General features: G+C 37.7%; 2 protein-coding genes across 3 annotated transcripts; both read left to right on the forward strand.

Moving 5' to 3' along the window:
- The first annotated feature begins 6,346 nt into the window (after nucleotides 1–6,346).
- Nucleotides 6,347–11,831, forward strand: LOC113310251 (T-complex protein 1 subunit gamma). The gene is made up of 15 exons (XM_026558859.1): nucleotides 6,347–6,503; nucleotides 6,598–6,645; nucleotides 7,087–7,148; nucleotides 7,320–7,392; nucleotides 7,514–7,581; nucleotides 7,734–7,803; nucleotides 8,354–8,422; nucleotides 8,575–8,646; nucleotides 8,880–8,953; nucleotides 9,108–9,385; nucleotides 9,994–10,378; nucleotides 10,458–10,583; nucleotides 10,890–10,994; nucleotides 11,081–11,155; nucleotides 11,237–11,831. The coding sequence occupies exons 2-15, from the start codon at nucleotides 6,621–6,623 to the stop codon at nucleotides 11,423–11,425; spliced, it is 1,671 nt and encodes a 556-aa protein (XP_026414644.1). The 5' UTR covers nucleotides 6,347–6,503; nucleotides 6,598–6,620; the 3' UTR covers nucleotides 11,426–11,831.
- Nucleotides 11,832–13,223: 1,392 nt separating this feature from the next.
- Nucleotides 13,224–15,800, forward strand: LOC113313491 (serine/threonine-protein kinase PCRK1-like). Of its 2 annotated transcripts, none has more exons than XM_026562272.1 (5): nucleotides 13,224–13,428; nucleotides 13,702–14,144; nucleotides 14,451–14,711; nucleotides 14,877–14,999; nucleotides 15,097–15,800. In XM_026562272.1, the coding sequence occupies exons 2-5, from the start codon at nucleotides 13,740–13,742 to the stop codon at nucleotides 15,637–15,639; spliced, it is 1,332 nt and encodes a 443-aa protein (XP_026418057.1). In that variant the 5' UTR covers nucleotides 13,224–13,428; nucleotides 13,702–13,739; the 3' UTR covers nucleotides 15,640–15,800. The 2 variants fall into 2 exon arrangements, with proteins under 2 accessions (XP_026418057.1, XP_026418058.1); XM_026562273.1 differs by having other exon boundaries at nucleotides 13,422–13,561.
- Nucleotides 15,801–16,169: the final 369 nt, after the last annotated feature.

The raw sequence follows: 16,169 nt of genomic DNA on the forward strand, positions 1-16,169 counted from the left end.
ACGAATCATAGCCGCCTTGGAAGCTGGAAAATACTTCTATAGGAATAGCTTTTTCATCTCGGTCCATGTTGTAACATTCCATGAGGGTAGATAATACAACCATTCTTCGGCTAAGTCTTGTAAGGAGAATCGAAAAGCTTGCAGCATGGTCGTATCAATGTTATCGGTACCTTTCCTAAGACTTGTCATCTTGTGCTGAAATTTTTGCAGATGACGGTTTGGATCTCCACCAGGATGTCCTTGGAATTTCAGTAAATGGTGAATTAGACTCAACTTCATTTCCACTGGATTAGTTATTGTGATACCCAGTGGTTGCGAATCTAAGCATGAAGATCTCAACTCTCACAACTTCTTCTCCGCAGGTGGAGGTGGTGGAGGATTTATCATCTCTTCTGATGTAGATGGTTCTTCTTGTAAGTTTCGAGCTTCTTGTAGTATTGTTCCCTTACGAGTTGTAATCCCACAACGTTGGTAATCCCACTATTTAGGTGCCAGAGATCAAGTACCTGAAACAAGATTCTCAAAAACCAAGTTAGGTACGATAATAGAATCTGACACAGCAAGAATAAAACAAAAAGTAAAAAGAAAACAACTAAAATCGTCCGTTGCTCCCCGGCAGCGGCGCCAAAATTTGATGCGTGTCGTAAGCACAACAAGTTAATGAATATTTTTCCACTCAATTAACAAGTAATATGGTGTTAGTTAAGTTTGTTCCCACGAGGAGCAAGAGGTTTTAGTTGTAAGATTGTCATAAAAAGGGGGGTTTTCTTGTTTTAAGATTGCAAAAATAAAGTAAACAAAGTAATCAAAAGTTTAAGTTGAAATCAATAAGAGCGATTAAATCAAGGAATCCTTCTTCGTTGCAAAACAATTATTCAAATTATGTTCTTGTCTACTTTTTAGTAGTCGCAGATTTTCATCAACCGTAGATTAACAGGTTCGCTTAGCTAACCCTAAAATTCCTTGTTTCACTGAATAACAGGTTCGCTTAGTTATCAGATTCTATTCAAAAGAACCACCTTGAGATTCCCTTACAAGGTGTAATTTTATGAACGCATTAAGATTTATGAATTCAGGTTTGATACTAGTAATTAGACTCGGTTCGCTCGGTCCACTTTCTAGAGTTGTTTTCATACACAATTGCTCCACGGAATCCCTCCGCAAGATCTTGTATTTTCTACTTGTGTAGTGAATTATTCAACAATTACGTATTTCCTAACCACCACTAGCTATAGATTAATTAATAAATAAATTTAGTTGGCCACCTAAACGATCTATCAATCAAGCTTAAACATTAATATTAGTAAAAACAATCGAAAATCATGTGAAAACTTCAAAGTAGGTTTACAACAAAACTCAAATCACATGTTAAGAACTAGGAATTCATACCCAATCCATAAGAAAATTAGCTACTCGTGTTTTTGAAATTCATACCAATAATTAAAAGAAGAATTTTGAAGTTCACACAAATAATTAAAAGAAGAAAAGATGTGAAAAGCAAGCAAAAAACACAAGTGTTGTGTGTGTAGAGGTGTAAAAGTATATATAGAAAAGTAAAGAACTTCTCTATTTATAGGCTTCAATTTGCTTGCAATCATCTTAGGATTAGGATCCTTTTCCCATTCAATCTCCAAGTCCTTGTCTTTGTAAAATCCCTCCACTTCTCTTCCAAATTCAATTTCAAGTCAATTTTCACATCCAATTCCAAATCCAGGTCTTCACACCATGAGAAGTTCACAAAAAATTCTGGTATTTTTGATCACCGGAAAAGTCCTTAGGATCACCAGAATTCGGCCGGCGATGGAATCTTCTTCTCCACCAACGAATATTCTGTCCCGGTGCCTTTATAATTAACTGTCAAACTAACGGTCTTCCGGTAGTCAAAGGAGTTAAGTATGAGCTACCCACACCCAGTTAACTTGAGTTAGCTGTCTTAATCGGTCTTACTGGCTGAGTCAATGGATGGATCGGCTTATCGTCTCACATAAATCGGTTCATAGCCGACTACCGAGTTAACTCGCTGGAATGGAAAACCGGCCGAGTTCTGTTTATATTCAGGGTATCTCTCAGGCCGAATTCAGGCCATTCTTCTTTCCCTGCAACAATCATTCACAGACCCTAACATACATTTATTTCAGCTTCATTTGCAGCAGTTCCATCAAGCCACAACCCATTCAGTCCATTACCATCTCCAATGTCTTTACTTATATAGCAACAGCTAACCCATCACTAGAACCACTGCCTTACAAACTTAAAGACCCACTCCCTTCTCTGCAAGTCATTGCACCAAAACCAGCTCCATCTCTTCTTCAAGCTCTCGAACCAATCAACACCACCACCGTTCTTTCCCTGTCTCAGATTCAATCTCAATCTCAACACCACTGCCAATTCCTAAATCAAATAAAACCCATCTTTTAAACATCACAGCGTCATTCTTCATCTTAATCATCCACCAAAACACATTAACTCATCTCTCATATCTCTTAGCAGTGACCATCAACAACATCCACATCTTTCACCACCATAAGCTGAGCACCACCGAACCCTTGATTGCATCCATCATCTCAAACTTCCATCTTTTCTTTGAACTCAACAGACCTTTATCCTTAATTGATTTCTCACTGCTACCTCTTACAGATTCAAATCAAAACCCATTTAATTCACGGCAGCAGTAGCTTCATCATCTTCCGATTTAGCCAAACCCTTAACTTCAATTTTCAGATCTCAAATCTTCTTCTCTTGGTTGTCTGCAATTCAACCCCTTAATTCGACAGCAACAACCAACACGATCCATAGCCACAAACCCATTTCAATCCCCATCAGTCTCATGGTTCTTCACAGAACCTTTCCTTGATCTCTCGGAAACAACAGCGCAGCCGCTGCTTTTCTCCTTCTCAATTTCAGGTGTCATGAATGAACGAGAGGAATGAAGGAGTCTCTGGATTTTAGGGTAGGGTTATAGTTTAGGGCAGGATTCAGACACCCATGTCCCATAGTTTGGGATAAGAACCACCCCAGTTTGGGTGCCTATAACAAATGGTCACCCCTTAACCTCAACTAGCTGTTTTTAGTGCTCCTCCTCTACAGAGTTGCCCCTTAACCTTGACTGGGTTCCAGATATTGTTCGCCCATGAAATGACAATTTTGCCCCTTTTGCTCAATTTGGGTGATTCTTCTTATTTTTCTCCGTGCGACTCCAAAATAGCTATAAAACTCAAAACACGCATAAAATATATAATTCACAAGAAAAATAGCAAATAAAGTATAAACAATGGATAATAAATAAGGTGTATTCTACGCCTATCATTCTCATACCTTAACTTCAATTCCTAAAGTCTAATAAACATATATACCATGCAAAATACGTTGTTAACTTTCCATTTTTCTTTCCTAGCTTGTTATAGCACATGAGTCTTTTCTTCTTGTCGTTTATATTTTCCTTATTTATTTCCACCCTAACATTTTCTAAGTAGTGAAAGAGGGTGGGACAAGAGTTTAACTACATAATTAGGACTATGGAAACTATCAAGTATCATGTATCAACTAATTTGGGAATTAGAAAAAAAATGTGCAAAACTATACAGGCAAAACAACTCTAAAATGATAATCCCCAAACTTTTTATTTGTGTTAGAGCATAGCTCGGTTGAACCCACCAAGCGTTGGTATGTCAAGTTTGGTTGTCATATTTTAGTGAGCCAAAACTCATTTAAGAGTCGTTTGATTATGTACTAGAGTCAACTTCGTATAGGTTTAGCTTGAAAGTATTAGGATATGAGACATTACAAGTATTGTGAAGACTTGAAGAAGTGAAGAAGTAAGGAGCTACAACGACAACATCATCCTTCCACTTGAGGTTAGTGATATTTGACTTGAACTGTTTCATTCCCTGACGTATCTTTCAAGTCGTGCATATTGAAAACAAAACTGCGAAGCATGAATGATTATACTCTAGTTAGGCATAGTATTAAGGAAACAATACGAGGTTTATTGCTTAGCCATTAAACTTTGTAGATAAGACATCGACGTAATCGTTTGAATTCTATTGTGATTACGTATGGGTATAAGGTGAAGAGTTCATCCTATGAAACAATGTTTTACATTTTTTTTAAGGAAGTAAATTCATGAACTTGTTTTGTGAATCGAAAGAGAAGTCTCCAGGCATTATTGGTATTGTTATTCATTGCATATCTTTTGAACTATCAATATGTGTGATTAGTATAACCGCTCATGACTTGTTTATGTTCTTGGTAAAACTATTCACAAAGGCCTAACTTTTGTATTGGTATGACTTTTATTAGTGAAACCGATCTTAAGTAATCACCTGAGATGGTATGATCGATTTTGTGTTATTGGTGTGACCGACTCTGGGTAAAGGGGAACCGATCCTAGTAAGAGGTGCAACCTATCACAAAGGGACATGGATCCTTGTATGAGGTGCAACAAGTTTTTAGTAGAAAGGGGAACCGATCCTATGGACATGTGCAACAAGTACAAGTTAGATACCATACATATGTGGTGAACCGATCCTAGTACCTAGTCAACCGAATTTTGGTAACTAGCGGGACTATGCACATTACTCAGATGGAGGTAGAACCGAAACTTGTTTTGGTAGAACCGTGAAACCCATGTTTGGTGATTGAGTGTTCTTGATCGATCACGTAGTTCTTGAAATTCAGATGAACCAATTCTAAACTTGTTTGGAAGTGTGGCAAATCGGTTTCAAGATTGTAGGTATGAAAGAGGACTTACAAAGTAAGGATGTCGACATACTTTGAACATGTGCAGTAACGTTTATCTTTAATTGTTCAAAGTTATTCCTTAATAGCTAAAGGAAAAAAATCCCGGATCGAATAAAATAAATTGATAATCTTTCATTTAAGGTTTTTAATTTTATTTTAGGAAAATGAAAATTAGTAATGTGCATTTACTAGTTGGAGATTTCCAAGAGATTTTCGGTCAATATTTGGACAAAGCATTTCCAGGAATTATGGAAACCGAATATGGAATATATTGCATATCTTGATAATATTTCGGTTTTAGAAATTCCTTGGTGTCCAAACTTCCTTGGTCTATACATATGAAAGTTTGCATTTTGAGCAAACTAATCCTCGTACAGCAAGAACTATCTCAGTTGTGTTGCTACTGAGGAAGCCGCCTATTCGGAGAGGAGAGTAACCTAATTAGGCGAAATCTCTTACGGCCGCTCAGTTTAAAGACTTCTTTGGGATTGAGAATCTCTATTAGTATCGTTGGTGGGAAACTAGATAATTGCAGTTTATCTTTTGTTTTCGATTGATTTGATTGACTAACGATGGTTGAACTTTGATTACACCTAGTTTGTTTATGCTTGAGAATCTTCTATTCTGATATAAGTTTCACTCAAACTAGATCGAATTTTCTTAACCACACGAGACATTAACGGCTGGGATTTCTTGATGTCCTAACCAACAGGCGACCCATCCGAATTACACAATATCGGCTGAGAAATGTGAGACTTCCTAACCGAAAACATAGTCTCGGCTAAGAAACATGCAGATGACCCATTCAAATTTTCTTAACCACATGAGACATTAACGGCTGGGATTTCTTGATGTCCTAACCGTTAGGTATACATTACGGCCAAGACGATATGATATCCTACCCGTAAACGCTTCAGAAAACCATTTTTGAAAAACCTAAAATCATCAATCGAACCTATTTTTTCAATCTAATGGTAAAATAACTGGTGGGTGTTTTGATTTTTACCTAGTAGGAGTCATTTGTGGAGGATTCACAGGTGTTTGAACAGATTGGTTCACCACATCTCCATTAAAAGGAACATCAGTAACTTGCCCTGTTTCAGAATCAGGGTTCAATCGGTCGGATCTTGTCACTCTTGATCTTGCTACCATCTTGAGAATCAATAAGAAGAAATCGAATCACGTTGAGCTGCTTCAAAAATCAAAGGAGAAGAGAAGGAGATATTATTAGGTTTTAGAGAGTGTTTTGAGAAAAAGAAGAGAGAAAATGAAAGGGTTTTGATTTTTGATTTTGAATTAGGATTAGGTTTTGGTTATATAAGATTTGATTTTAAAATCGATTTATTAGGGAGGGATAAATCTGACTTTTCAATCACTTCAATTCTCTTCCTATCCATATCTTGGCTACCCAAAACACGTTAAGCCCCCAAATTCCTATTGGGTTCAATCCCCAATAATAGGATTCATTTATTACCAACACCGTAAACAATTCAGGTTGAACAACCGAACCTTGGTGGTCGCTACCCACGAAGTTACCGAAGCCCCATGTTATCCCAAATGTAGCCACGTCCGATTGATCCGACCCATGTATCAAAACTCAAAACCTAAGTTCCGCGCACACACAAAATCTAGGTCGAAGAAAGATTATTCCCAGTATATAACTTTGCTCTCGAAGTCTCTCTTTCTCTTTCTCACTGTAGGGGTAAATCTCCGGCAATAAACCCCCATCACTCGACTGAACTCCAACTTCAAAGATCTCATAGGTACATTCTCTCTCTCTTCCTGTCATCATCATCAGATCTTTTCCTCCGTAGTGATCAAATCTTGTTCGAATCTGATGTGTGGTTTTTGTGTTAGGTTTTTGACAAAATACAGCAATCATGCAAGCTCCCGTTCTCGTTCTGAGTAAGTTCATGATCCCCATCTTGGTATCTCTTTATTGTTGTTTACTGGTGAAGTTAGTTTGAAATGGAACTTGAGATTTGGTTTGGTAAATGAGTTTATTAACTAGGGTTTGTGCTGTCACCAAAGTTATGTTGCTTTTAATATTATTTAGGGTTTAAACTTAAAACTCTAGTTAGCTCCCTTGTACAAGCGAAAGGAAAGTGGGTACTTGAGATTTGGTTTCTGAGCGAAATATTGGAAACCGGAGGTGCTCTTTATTTTTAGCGATTTGTGGGATTTGGCCTGGGAAATGGATTCGAGCTAGAAAAACATCGGGTGACTAGTTCTATTGTGTAGACTAAGTTGGGGCTCTATTAGAAATATATGTTTTTGTTTAGGATCATTTTTTTGGTTTCAATGAAATGGTTTGTCTCATGCAATGTGTGACCTTTGGTTCAACAGAGGATAACTTAAAGCGTGAATCTGGAAAGAAGGTTCAGCATCAAAATATTGCAGCATCAAAGGTTAAGTTTTGTTTTTGAATTAAGCTTCTATGCGATGTATCTCATTCTTCAATTACACTTGTTTTCTTATTCCCTAAGTTCATTTTCTGATTGTTGATATCGCCATCTGAGCTGGATATGTTATATTTCACTGATGTTAGTGTTTGTTGTTTCATCTCACATCTGCTGCAGGCTGTAGCAGACATCATCCGGACAACATTGGGTCCTCGTTCCATGCTGAAGATGCTTTTGGATGCTTCAGGAGGTATTCACTTTGCCATAATAATCAGTTTACTAGCTAATATATGATGAGTTGTTTTTTTGTTAAAAAGAAACCTTCCCTAGCAGTGTCAGTATGGATGAGTTGTTTTTTTGTTTCTCATCAGGTATTGTGGTGACGAATGATGGAAATGCTATATTGCGTGAGCTGGATCTGGCTCACCCAGCTGCTAAGGTAACCTTCTCATCCACCTCCTATATTACAGTATCTTTTAGACTTCTAGTTTCTTAATGTTGTAATAAATTTATATATCAATATATTGTTTTTACTATGATGCAAAGCCTTTATTTGATGCTATTGATTTTTCTGCCTTTTTACTATGACAGTCCATGATTGAACTAAGTCGCACTCAAGATGAAGAAGTTGGGGATGGAACTACATCTGTCATTGTTCTAAGTATGTAACAGTTTTCTCATATCTGTAGGAATTGAGCTATACTCACATCGACTTGATAAATTACTGTACTGGGATAGTTATTTTATGTAGCTCTCAGTCTGTTCTCTTTCGATTATTTTTTTTATTGAATTTCATTAGTCCTTGCCCGGGTTAGAAGTTTGCAGGGGATGACTTGCGAGACATCGAAACTATGGCCATGTTATGTCTTATTTTACCACAGGCCAGGAGTTTGTTAGGGATCTTGGTTAACATGGTTTGATCGAGGCTGAAATATAATCTAGGAACCTAGAGAGAGAATCACTCTTTTTCCTTCCACACACTCTCACAAGTCCCACATAGTAGCTGTTCATGAAAAGTGTCACAGCTCAATAGTTTGTTCTTCGGATTGTGAAAGTGAACCTTATTGGTGGATGCATTTAGGTTTCTTGCAGATATAAATAGTTGACTAAATGTCAGTTGTAGTTTATTAGGAAAGATGAGTTGTTGAGATTTTCATTGATCATATGTTACTGCATCATTTGACTGTTATTTATTTATTTATTGTAAAAAGCTGGTGAGATGCTTCATGTGGCGGAAGCTTTTCTTGATAAGGGTTACCATCCAACAGTCATTTGCCGAGGTAATTTGTAGTACTATGATGTACAATACATCTTTCTCACACACGCTCTCCCTCTCTCTCTTGCTATCTATCCTCGTACACACTTACAATGTGTGGATGTTTCTTTTCTTTATAGTGTTCCTTTATGGATCTAAACTTGCCAAATTTTGCAGCTTACAACCAAGCTCTTGAAGATGCTATTTTGGTGCTTGAAAAAATTTCCATGCCAATTGATGTGAATGATCGTAAGTTCTTATGCCGATAATCAGAACCAAATATCTCGTTTTGTACTTATTACTTATTAGTTGTTTAGGTTTCCTGAAACACAGTTGTTGAGTTTTCTTCCCTTATAACCTGTTCAGAACCTGTTCAGGTTTCCTGCCTAAATATCCATTTAGTGTTAGATTTTAAACATCTGTTGCCATGTTTCTGTTTCAGATATGTAATTTCAATTACTAAGTTTCTTTCCTTTTGGCAGGCCCCTCAATGTTGGGATTAGTTAAAAGTTGCATTGGGACAAAGTTTACTAGCCAATTTGGAGATCTTATTGCCGTGAGTTACTTATATATATATAATCTACCTTCTCCCCCTTGTCCTTTTGTATTTTGTTCAGTTCTACTCCATCAGCCATTTTTTGTTCTTCCTTCGATTTTAGTTGTGAATTGAAAGTATTAACTTGCCATTCTGTGTATATGGTTGATTTTAGGACTTAGCAATTGATGCTACTACCACTGTTGGTGTGGATCTCGGTCAAGGAGTCCGAGAAGTGGACATTAAGAAGTACATAAAGGTCGAGAAGATACCTGGTGGCCAGCTAGAAGACTCCAAGGTTCTGGAAGGAGTTATGTTCAACAAAGATGTTGTTGCTCCTGGGAAAATGAAAAGAAAGATCGTGAATCCAAGAATCATTCTTCTCGACTGTCCTCTTGAGTACAAAAAGGGAGAGAATCAAACCAATGCGGAATTGGTCAAGGAAGAGGATTGGTAAGTTTATTCTGCTACTGCTACTGTGAAATTTGCAGCTTGTTTTAAATTGAAACTTGTCCCTTCTTATGGTCTCTGACACAGTTTGGTTTGAAATTGGTTGTCTGATTGTGATATGAAGCTTCGAAAGAACTCTTACCTTAAACCATGGTTCAAAAGTTTAGCTTGTATGGCTAACATTGTTGTACCAAACAATCTATTCTGCTTCACTTTACGTTTTGGAGTGGTGATCATAAACTATTTTCAGCAGTCCTTGTCTTGTTTCCTGGGGACAAGGACGAAATGTCCAGTTTGGTGTAATAGATTGAAAAGGTAGCTGGTCTGCCGAAATGAACAGAATTTCCAGTTTGCTAAATGAAGCAGAAACTCCCAACAATATTCTGCTTCATTCTGAATTTCGATAATTAACATTATTTATTTTGAGTAAATGGTCACAAACTAGTTTCAGTCATCTGTATCTTGTTTCTTGGGGCATGAACAGAATTTCCAGTTCTTGTAGATAAGATTGAATAAGTCTGCTAGTCTGCCCGGGTCCTGATGATCGAATGTGTAATACAACTACATATGTTTCACATGATATTTACTGCCTTTTTTTGTTGGTGTAACAGGGGAATTATGCTAAAGATGGAAGAAGAGTTCATTGAGGGTCTCTGTGCACAGATTCTGAAATTTAAGCCCGACTTGGTAATCACAGAGAAGGGACTCAGTGATCTAGCTTGCCATTTCTTCAGCAAGGCAGGAGTCAGTGCTATCAGAAGGCTAAGGAAGACGGACAACAACAGGATTGCCAAGGCCTGTGGAGCTGTTATTGTCAACAGACCAGATGAGCTCCAAGAATCTGATGTTGGGACTGGAGCAGGACTTTTTGAAGTGAAGAAGATCGGAGATGAATTCTTTTCTTTCGTAGTAGATTGCAAAGATCCTAAAGCCTGTACAGTACTTCTAAGGGGTGCTAGCAAGGATCTCCTGAATGAAGTGGAAAGAAATCTTCAGGTAACCTATTGTAGAGTCAACTTAAGGAATTTTCTCTCTTTAGTTGGTCATTTTTGAAAACCGTGTACTTGTTTAACAGGATGCGATGGGCGTAGCACGGAACATATTGAAAAACCCTAAGCTTGTTCCTGGTGGTGGTGCCACTGAGTTAACTGTGTCTGCTACTTTGAAGCAGAAGAGTTCATCTGTTGCAGGCATGGAAAAAGTAAGTGTTGCACTTGCTGTATGTGCATCTTCTTGTATACCTCAATTTCGATTCTTTATTTGTAGTATCACTTATTTGTACGATGAAAACATTTGGGAACTTAGCCAATTGAAACAGATAGTTCCTGCAGGCATCTGTTTAAGCTTTAGTGCAGTTCTGAATTTGATAATAGTGCAGTTCTGAATTTGATCATTTAACAGTGGCCATATTGAAATGCATCTGCCGGGTCATGTCTTTATTTTCCACTTGTAATATCCTATTCTTTCACATGCTAATAGTGCAGTTCTGAATTTGATCATTTAACAGTGGCCATATGAAGCCGCAGCAATAGCATTTGAAGCTATCCCACGAACTCTAGCTCAGAACTGTGGAGTTAACGTGATCCGAACAATGACAGCTTTACAGGGCAAGGTAAATATCACATAGACCAAGACCAACCTTCTTTTTTTTTAAGAATCTTGAATACTTGAATAAATCTGGTGAACTCTTTTTTGCAGCATGCAAATGGTGAAAACCCCTGGGTTGGTATTGATGGGAACACTGGTGCAATTGTTGATATGGGAGAGAAAAAGGTTTATGTTCTAACGCACTCTTTTGATTCTCCTTTTTTTGTCTACTAGAATATCCAACTTATATTGGTTTTCGGTTTTCAGATCTGGGACGCTTATAATGTGAAAGCACAGACATTTAAAACAGCTATTGAAGCTGCTTGCATGCTTCTTAGGATTGATGACATTGTCAGTGGTATCAAGAAGAAACAACCACCTGGTGCTAGCCAAGCTCCAAGATCTCAAATTGAGGATGGAGATAATGCAGATAACGAGCAGATGATTCCAGAGTAAGACCTCGGTGTTGGCACTGAGATGTAGTTTCTGACATTCTCTGAAGAGGCTCTTGCTTCCTTTTCCATGGATGCAGTGTTGTGGTTTTCTTCCCTGGTCAGTGTATGTGATTGGAATTTTATATTAGTCGCGGTGGTTTTGCTTCACATTTTGGATAACGAGTTTTATTTCCTTTTTGTGAGCTTAGTAATGAAAAAGGGTTTTAGATGGCAGGTTAGAGGATTTCTACTATTTTTGTACAACAAACATGTAATTTTTGGGGTAGTCTTTAGTTGATAAATTTAGTGTGTTGCGTGACCTTGGTATCAAAAATTCAAAATCCTTGCTGCATTCTAGAATATGTTTAAACCAAGGCTTTGTGTTCAGAGTACAGTATTTCAAATCAAGTAATTCCTTTACCAAAACTACCTATTATCTCGTAGTTGAATCTTGTAGTTGATTTTGTTCGTAGCAGATTAGTTGAGTATGCGAATATCTTACTTTTTTTCAGATAATACTGACCGATGTCGTTAGTCTAAATTATGATCTCAAGAGCACAGACTGGACTGTAGGTGGTACTGGACAAATCTTAGCTGAAGGCGGCAAGTGATAGGAACACAATATGGATTTCATATTTTTTGTTGGGCATGAAATCCCTTCCATTGTCCATTTCAATATGGGTGGGATGTGAGATCTTTAATCTTCCACTCTGACTGCAGATGGGAAGACTCGGGTGCGCACACTTCCAAGAATCCTAATTTGCTTCTAGAAGCGATTCTTTTTGCCCGTCAATTCATTGCACTCTTTCAGACGCGTTTTTGTTTTCTTTTTTTAATACACTACTCAGATATTAACATACAGCAGATGTGTTGAACTTGTCCAAAAATATATATGACATTTTGAGTTAAGACATCACACTACAGAAAAACAATAAATTAGATCAGTTAGATTTCAACTATGGAGGTTTTTCAGAATTTGATATATCTCTTTATCTATGGAGGTCACGACTGTTCCTCCAGAGTCAATCTATGATAAAAATCCAATTTGAAAACATAAAGCCTGAATCTTGACCAATATGAAAAAGCAACGGATAGATCAATATTAGTCTCGTGTACAGCATATTGCTTGATAACGTTATCGCTGACGAATGTGATTAGCAAATTTCTTCATGCTTATCATGCCTTTCTATCGAAGTCTCAGAAGCGTTCTTTGTCAATGACAGTTAGTTCTGCAAAGATACTAGCGCTCTTACACGACAGTAGGAACCACCACCTTACTCAACTCTGGTACTTCCATTCATCGTGCATTGTGGGGCTTCCTCGTATGACATAACACTCTTGTAACGAAGGTTATAGCGGTATGCCATAAGACTGAAAGAGGGCGATAAACAACCGATACCTTACTGTGCTCTCAACCAAGATGCTGAACTGTCAATTATGTCTTCTACGTCCAACAATCATTGTCTAAGGTCTTTTGTACCCACGGACAATCATGCATTAACATCAATCGAATCAAATCAAATTTCATTCAAGCAAGTTGGCAACCTGGCTCAGTAGTTTTATAGAGTTGACCTGCTACTCACCTACCTCTCTTTTTTGTAGCGTAGAAATTTTTAACCTCTTTTTTTTTTACATATAGAATGTTACTGACATTAATAAACTTAACTCTGCTCATTCTAACTCATTATGAATTCACTTCTTAGAGAAGACTTTCTATTATGACTAGTTATCTTTTCTTCATATGCAAGCTCTCCAGACCACCATTGTCATATACAGCTTTTAACCTGTCCTAGTCCCTCTCTCTTTCTTTCTGGATACTTTTTTTTTTTTTTTTAGGTGTTATATTTCAAATGGTTGGCGAAGTTTGCTGGATGGAATTGACTTGCATTTTAGAAGTTGTGGGAAGCTCGTTGTTCTCCTACCGACTTTGGATTTTGTCACTAAGGCTACAATGATCTGAGATTTCTAAAGTTTAGTATATTAGCTTCTCCTCTGGTACCAATTTGTAAAGAGCAACAGAAAAAGGTGAAGTTTTTTCTTCTGTTTCCATGACAATTGAAAGAGAAATTTCTGTTTTTTCGATTCTTTTAGTAATGTGGGCTATAATTTTTCTCATTTTGATCCTCAATCTGGAGAAAAATGGTTTTCTTAGAAATTGGTAAGGATATGGGAATTTATGGATTCAGCTTTGATTTTTTATGCAATCATGTCTTAGCTTAGAGACAAATGTTGCGTTCATAATTTTGATTTGTTTAGCAGGTATTAGATTTTTGATGTTTTCTTGCTTTCTAAATGCAGAGAAGAGGCTACTGTTTGATTACTTTTGTTGAATTACCATGAGGTGTTTTCAATCCGATAACGGGGAGAAGAGAAATGACCTGATAACTACTTCTACTACAAGGTCATCAATGCCTCATTTATCCTCTAGTGCTTCTACGTCGACCGATGATTTTCGAAGACTTGATTCTGCATTTGGATCTCAGAATGTATCAGACATGAGTGCGGGGTCATCAAGCAAGACCCCAAGCCGAAAACATTTACGGTGTCCAACACAAAAATCTAACAATCTTAGAGTGTTCACATTATCTGAGCTCAAGACTGCAACAAAGAATTTCAACCAGCTGCTTATGATTGGTGAGGGTGGGTTCGGGTGTGTTTACAGGGCGCGGATAAATAGTTCGGAGGATTCACGTGCTAAGATCGATGTTGCTATTAAACAGCTTGGAAAAAGAGGATTGCAGGCAAGTTCATCTCTTCTAATTTTATTTTCCTAGTTCAGATGCTTCAATTTCTGCATTTTGATGTACTCTTGCAGCTTGTTCATGTAAACTTGCTAGCAGAAGGCGTAAAAATACACATATGATGATTCATACAACAAGTATGCACACATATAACAGGAGAAATGAGTCTATGTGCTGCATTCCAAATTCTTGATAGCCTCCATAAGAATAGGACTACACTTGCTTCCTTCTTTGTGACTCCTGTTACATCGAAATGTCCCGTATTTTCTCATGGTTGCTGTTTTTTTATGTTGTTACCTTTTTCAGGGGCACAAGGAATGGGTTACAGAAGTAAATGTACTTGGAGTAGTTGACCATAAAAACCTTGTAAAATTAGTGGGTTATTGTAACGAGGACGACGAAAGAGGAATTCAGCGGATTCTGGTTTATGAATTTATGAAAAATAGAAGTGTGGAAGACCATTTAACGAATAAAAGCACAAAAGCTCTTTCATGGTCCATGAGACTTAAAATAGCAGAAGATGCTGCTTGTGGGTTGGCTTACTTGCACGAAGAAATGGACTTTCAGGTAAAAGATTCAGCATTTCTATTCCTATGTCATTGGATATATCGTGATTGCAGTATTACGGGCGCATTTATCGCAATTGAATCAATACTATAAGATGAAGCAGAAAGAAGTCTTGCCATTCTGCTTGTGGTGACACTGAAATCTTTTTATATGTACTTTTTGCAGATTATCTTTAGAGATTTTAAATCTTCAAACATTCTCTTGGATGATCAATGGAATGCTAAGTTATCAGATTTTGGGTTGGCCAGGGAAGGCCCGACAGAAGGAGCTAGTCATGTATCAACAGCGGTATGCCAAGGAACAACTTATATAGGTTCCCAACAGCTTATATACACTTTAGATTGGTACTGATGGGAAACAATTTTTTTGCTGAATTTTGAAACAGATTGTGGGCACTCTTGGGTATGCAGCTCCTGAATATATACAAACTGGTCGTCTCACAACCAAGAACGACGTTTACAGCTATGGGGTTTTCCTATATGAACTCATCACTGGCAGACGCCCACTAGATCGAAACCGTCCAAGGGGAGAGCAGAATCTGATAGAATGGGTGAGGCCTTATTTAACAGACATTAAGAAATTTGAACAGATATTAGATCCAAGGATGGAAGGGAAGTACAATTTGAGAAGTGCCATGAAGCTAGCAGCCGTGGCTAACCGATGCATGTCCCGACAACCAAGGGTACGCCCGAAGATGAGTGAGGTTCTGGAGAAAGTGAAGCTGATAGTGGAAGGAAAAGAAATAATAGGCTCTACCCCTAATGAGATACCACCCTTGCCCCAGAAGAGCTTTGATCCCAATGATCCTTCCGTAGAAGGCGAACATAATTCGAATTCGCCCACTTCAAAGACGTCACTTTCCACAATTACAGATAGTTGTTTGTCATGTATGAAATTCTGGTCCCCGAAGATTGTTCAGGTTAGCTGACCAAGAGATTGCCATACACCAGATGATATTTTGGTTCATAACAATTATTTGTAGCTCCACGCACGGATCCGATGCTCACTAGTCTCCATACAGCTTGCACATTGTTCCTTGAATTTTTGTTCCAAACTTTTCAATGAACACCTTTGTTTTTCCGTTTGAAATTTAGTTAGGGATGGGCAAAGTGGACTACTATGTACCTAGTTAGTCAAGTCAAATGACCCTAATGTGTGTCTACTGTTAATTTAAGAAAAAGGGACATTTTTGATAAACACATACACAACTGTGTGTATGGTGAAAAGTACATTGCACGCCATGCTATTATGACCGAAAGTGATGTACAAGAAAAAAGGTCTTTACGACTTGCAAGAAAAGAATTGGTTTTGGCTGTGTTCCTCTATTTCCTGCGCCACAAAAGAGATTACCTAAAGAAGTCCTTTTGAAATCTATAGTCTAAAGAAGTCCTTTTGAAATCTATTTCTAGAGATTCTTCAGATTCTACTTTCCTTCCTTCACACCCGTATTTCTTGTCA

Source organism: Papaver somniferum, chromosome 9 (genome assembly GCF_003573695.1).
Source record: "Papaver somniferum cultivar HN1 chromosome 9, ASM357369v1, whole genome shotgun sequence".
Classification (NCBI taxonomy): domain Eukaryota; kingdom Viridiplantae; phylum Streptophyta; class Magnoliopsida; order Ranunculales; family Papaveraceae; genus Papaver; species Papaver somniferum.

What these genes read in the sequence shown, in the direction of transcription:
- LOC113310251 (XM_026558859.1), top strand. Translation starts at nt 6,621, where the DNA reads ATGCAAGCTCCCGTTCTCGTTCTGA. An exon ending in TCCAACAGTCATTTGCCGAG is followed by an intron (nt 8,423 to 8,574) that starts GTAATTTGTAGT and finishes CAAATTTTGCAG; the next exon opens with CTTACAACCAAGCTCTTGAA. An exon ending in TGACAGCTTTACAGGGCAAG is followed by an intron (nt 10,995 to 11,080) that starts GTAAATATCACA and finishes TCTTTTTTGCAG; the next exon opens with CATGCAAATGGTGAAAACCC.
- LOC113313491 (XM_026562272.1), top strand. Translation starts at nt 13,740, where the DNA reads ATGAGGTGTTTTCAATCCGATAACGGGGAGAAGAGAAATGACCTGATA. An exon ending in TTGGAAAAAGAGGATTGCAG is followed by an intron (nt 14,145 to 14,450) that starts GCAAGTTCATCT and finishes TACCTTTTTCAG; the next exon opens with GGGCACAAGGAATGGGTTAC. An exon ending in CTAGTCATGTATCAACAGCG is followed by an intron (nt 15,000 to 15,096) that starts GTATGCCAAGGA and finishes ATTTTGAAACAG; the next exon opens with ATTGTGGGCACTCTTGGGTA.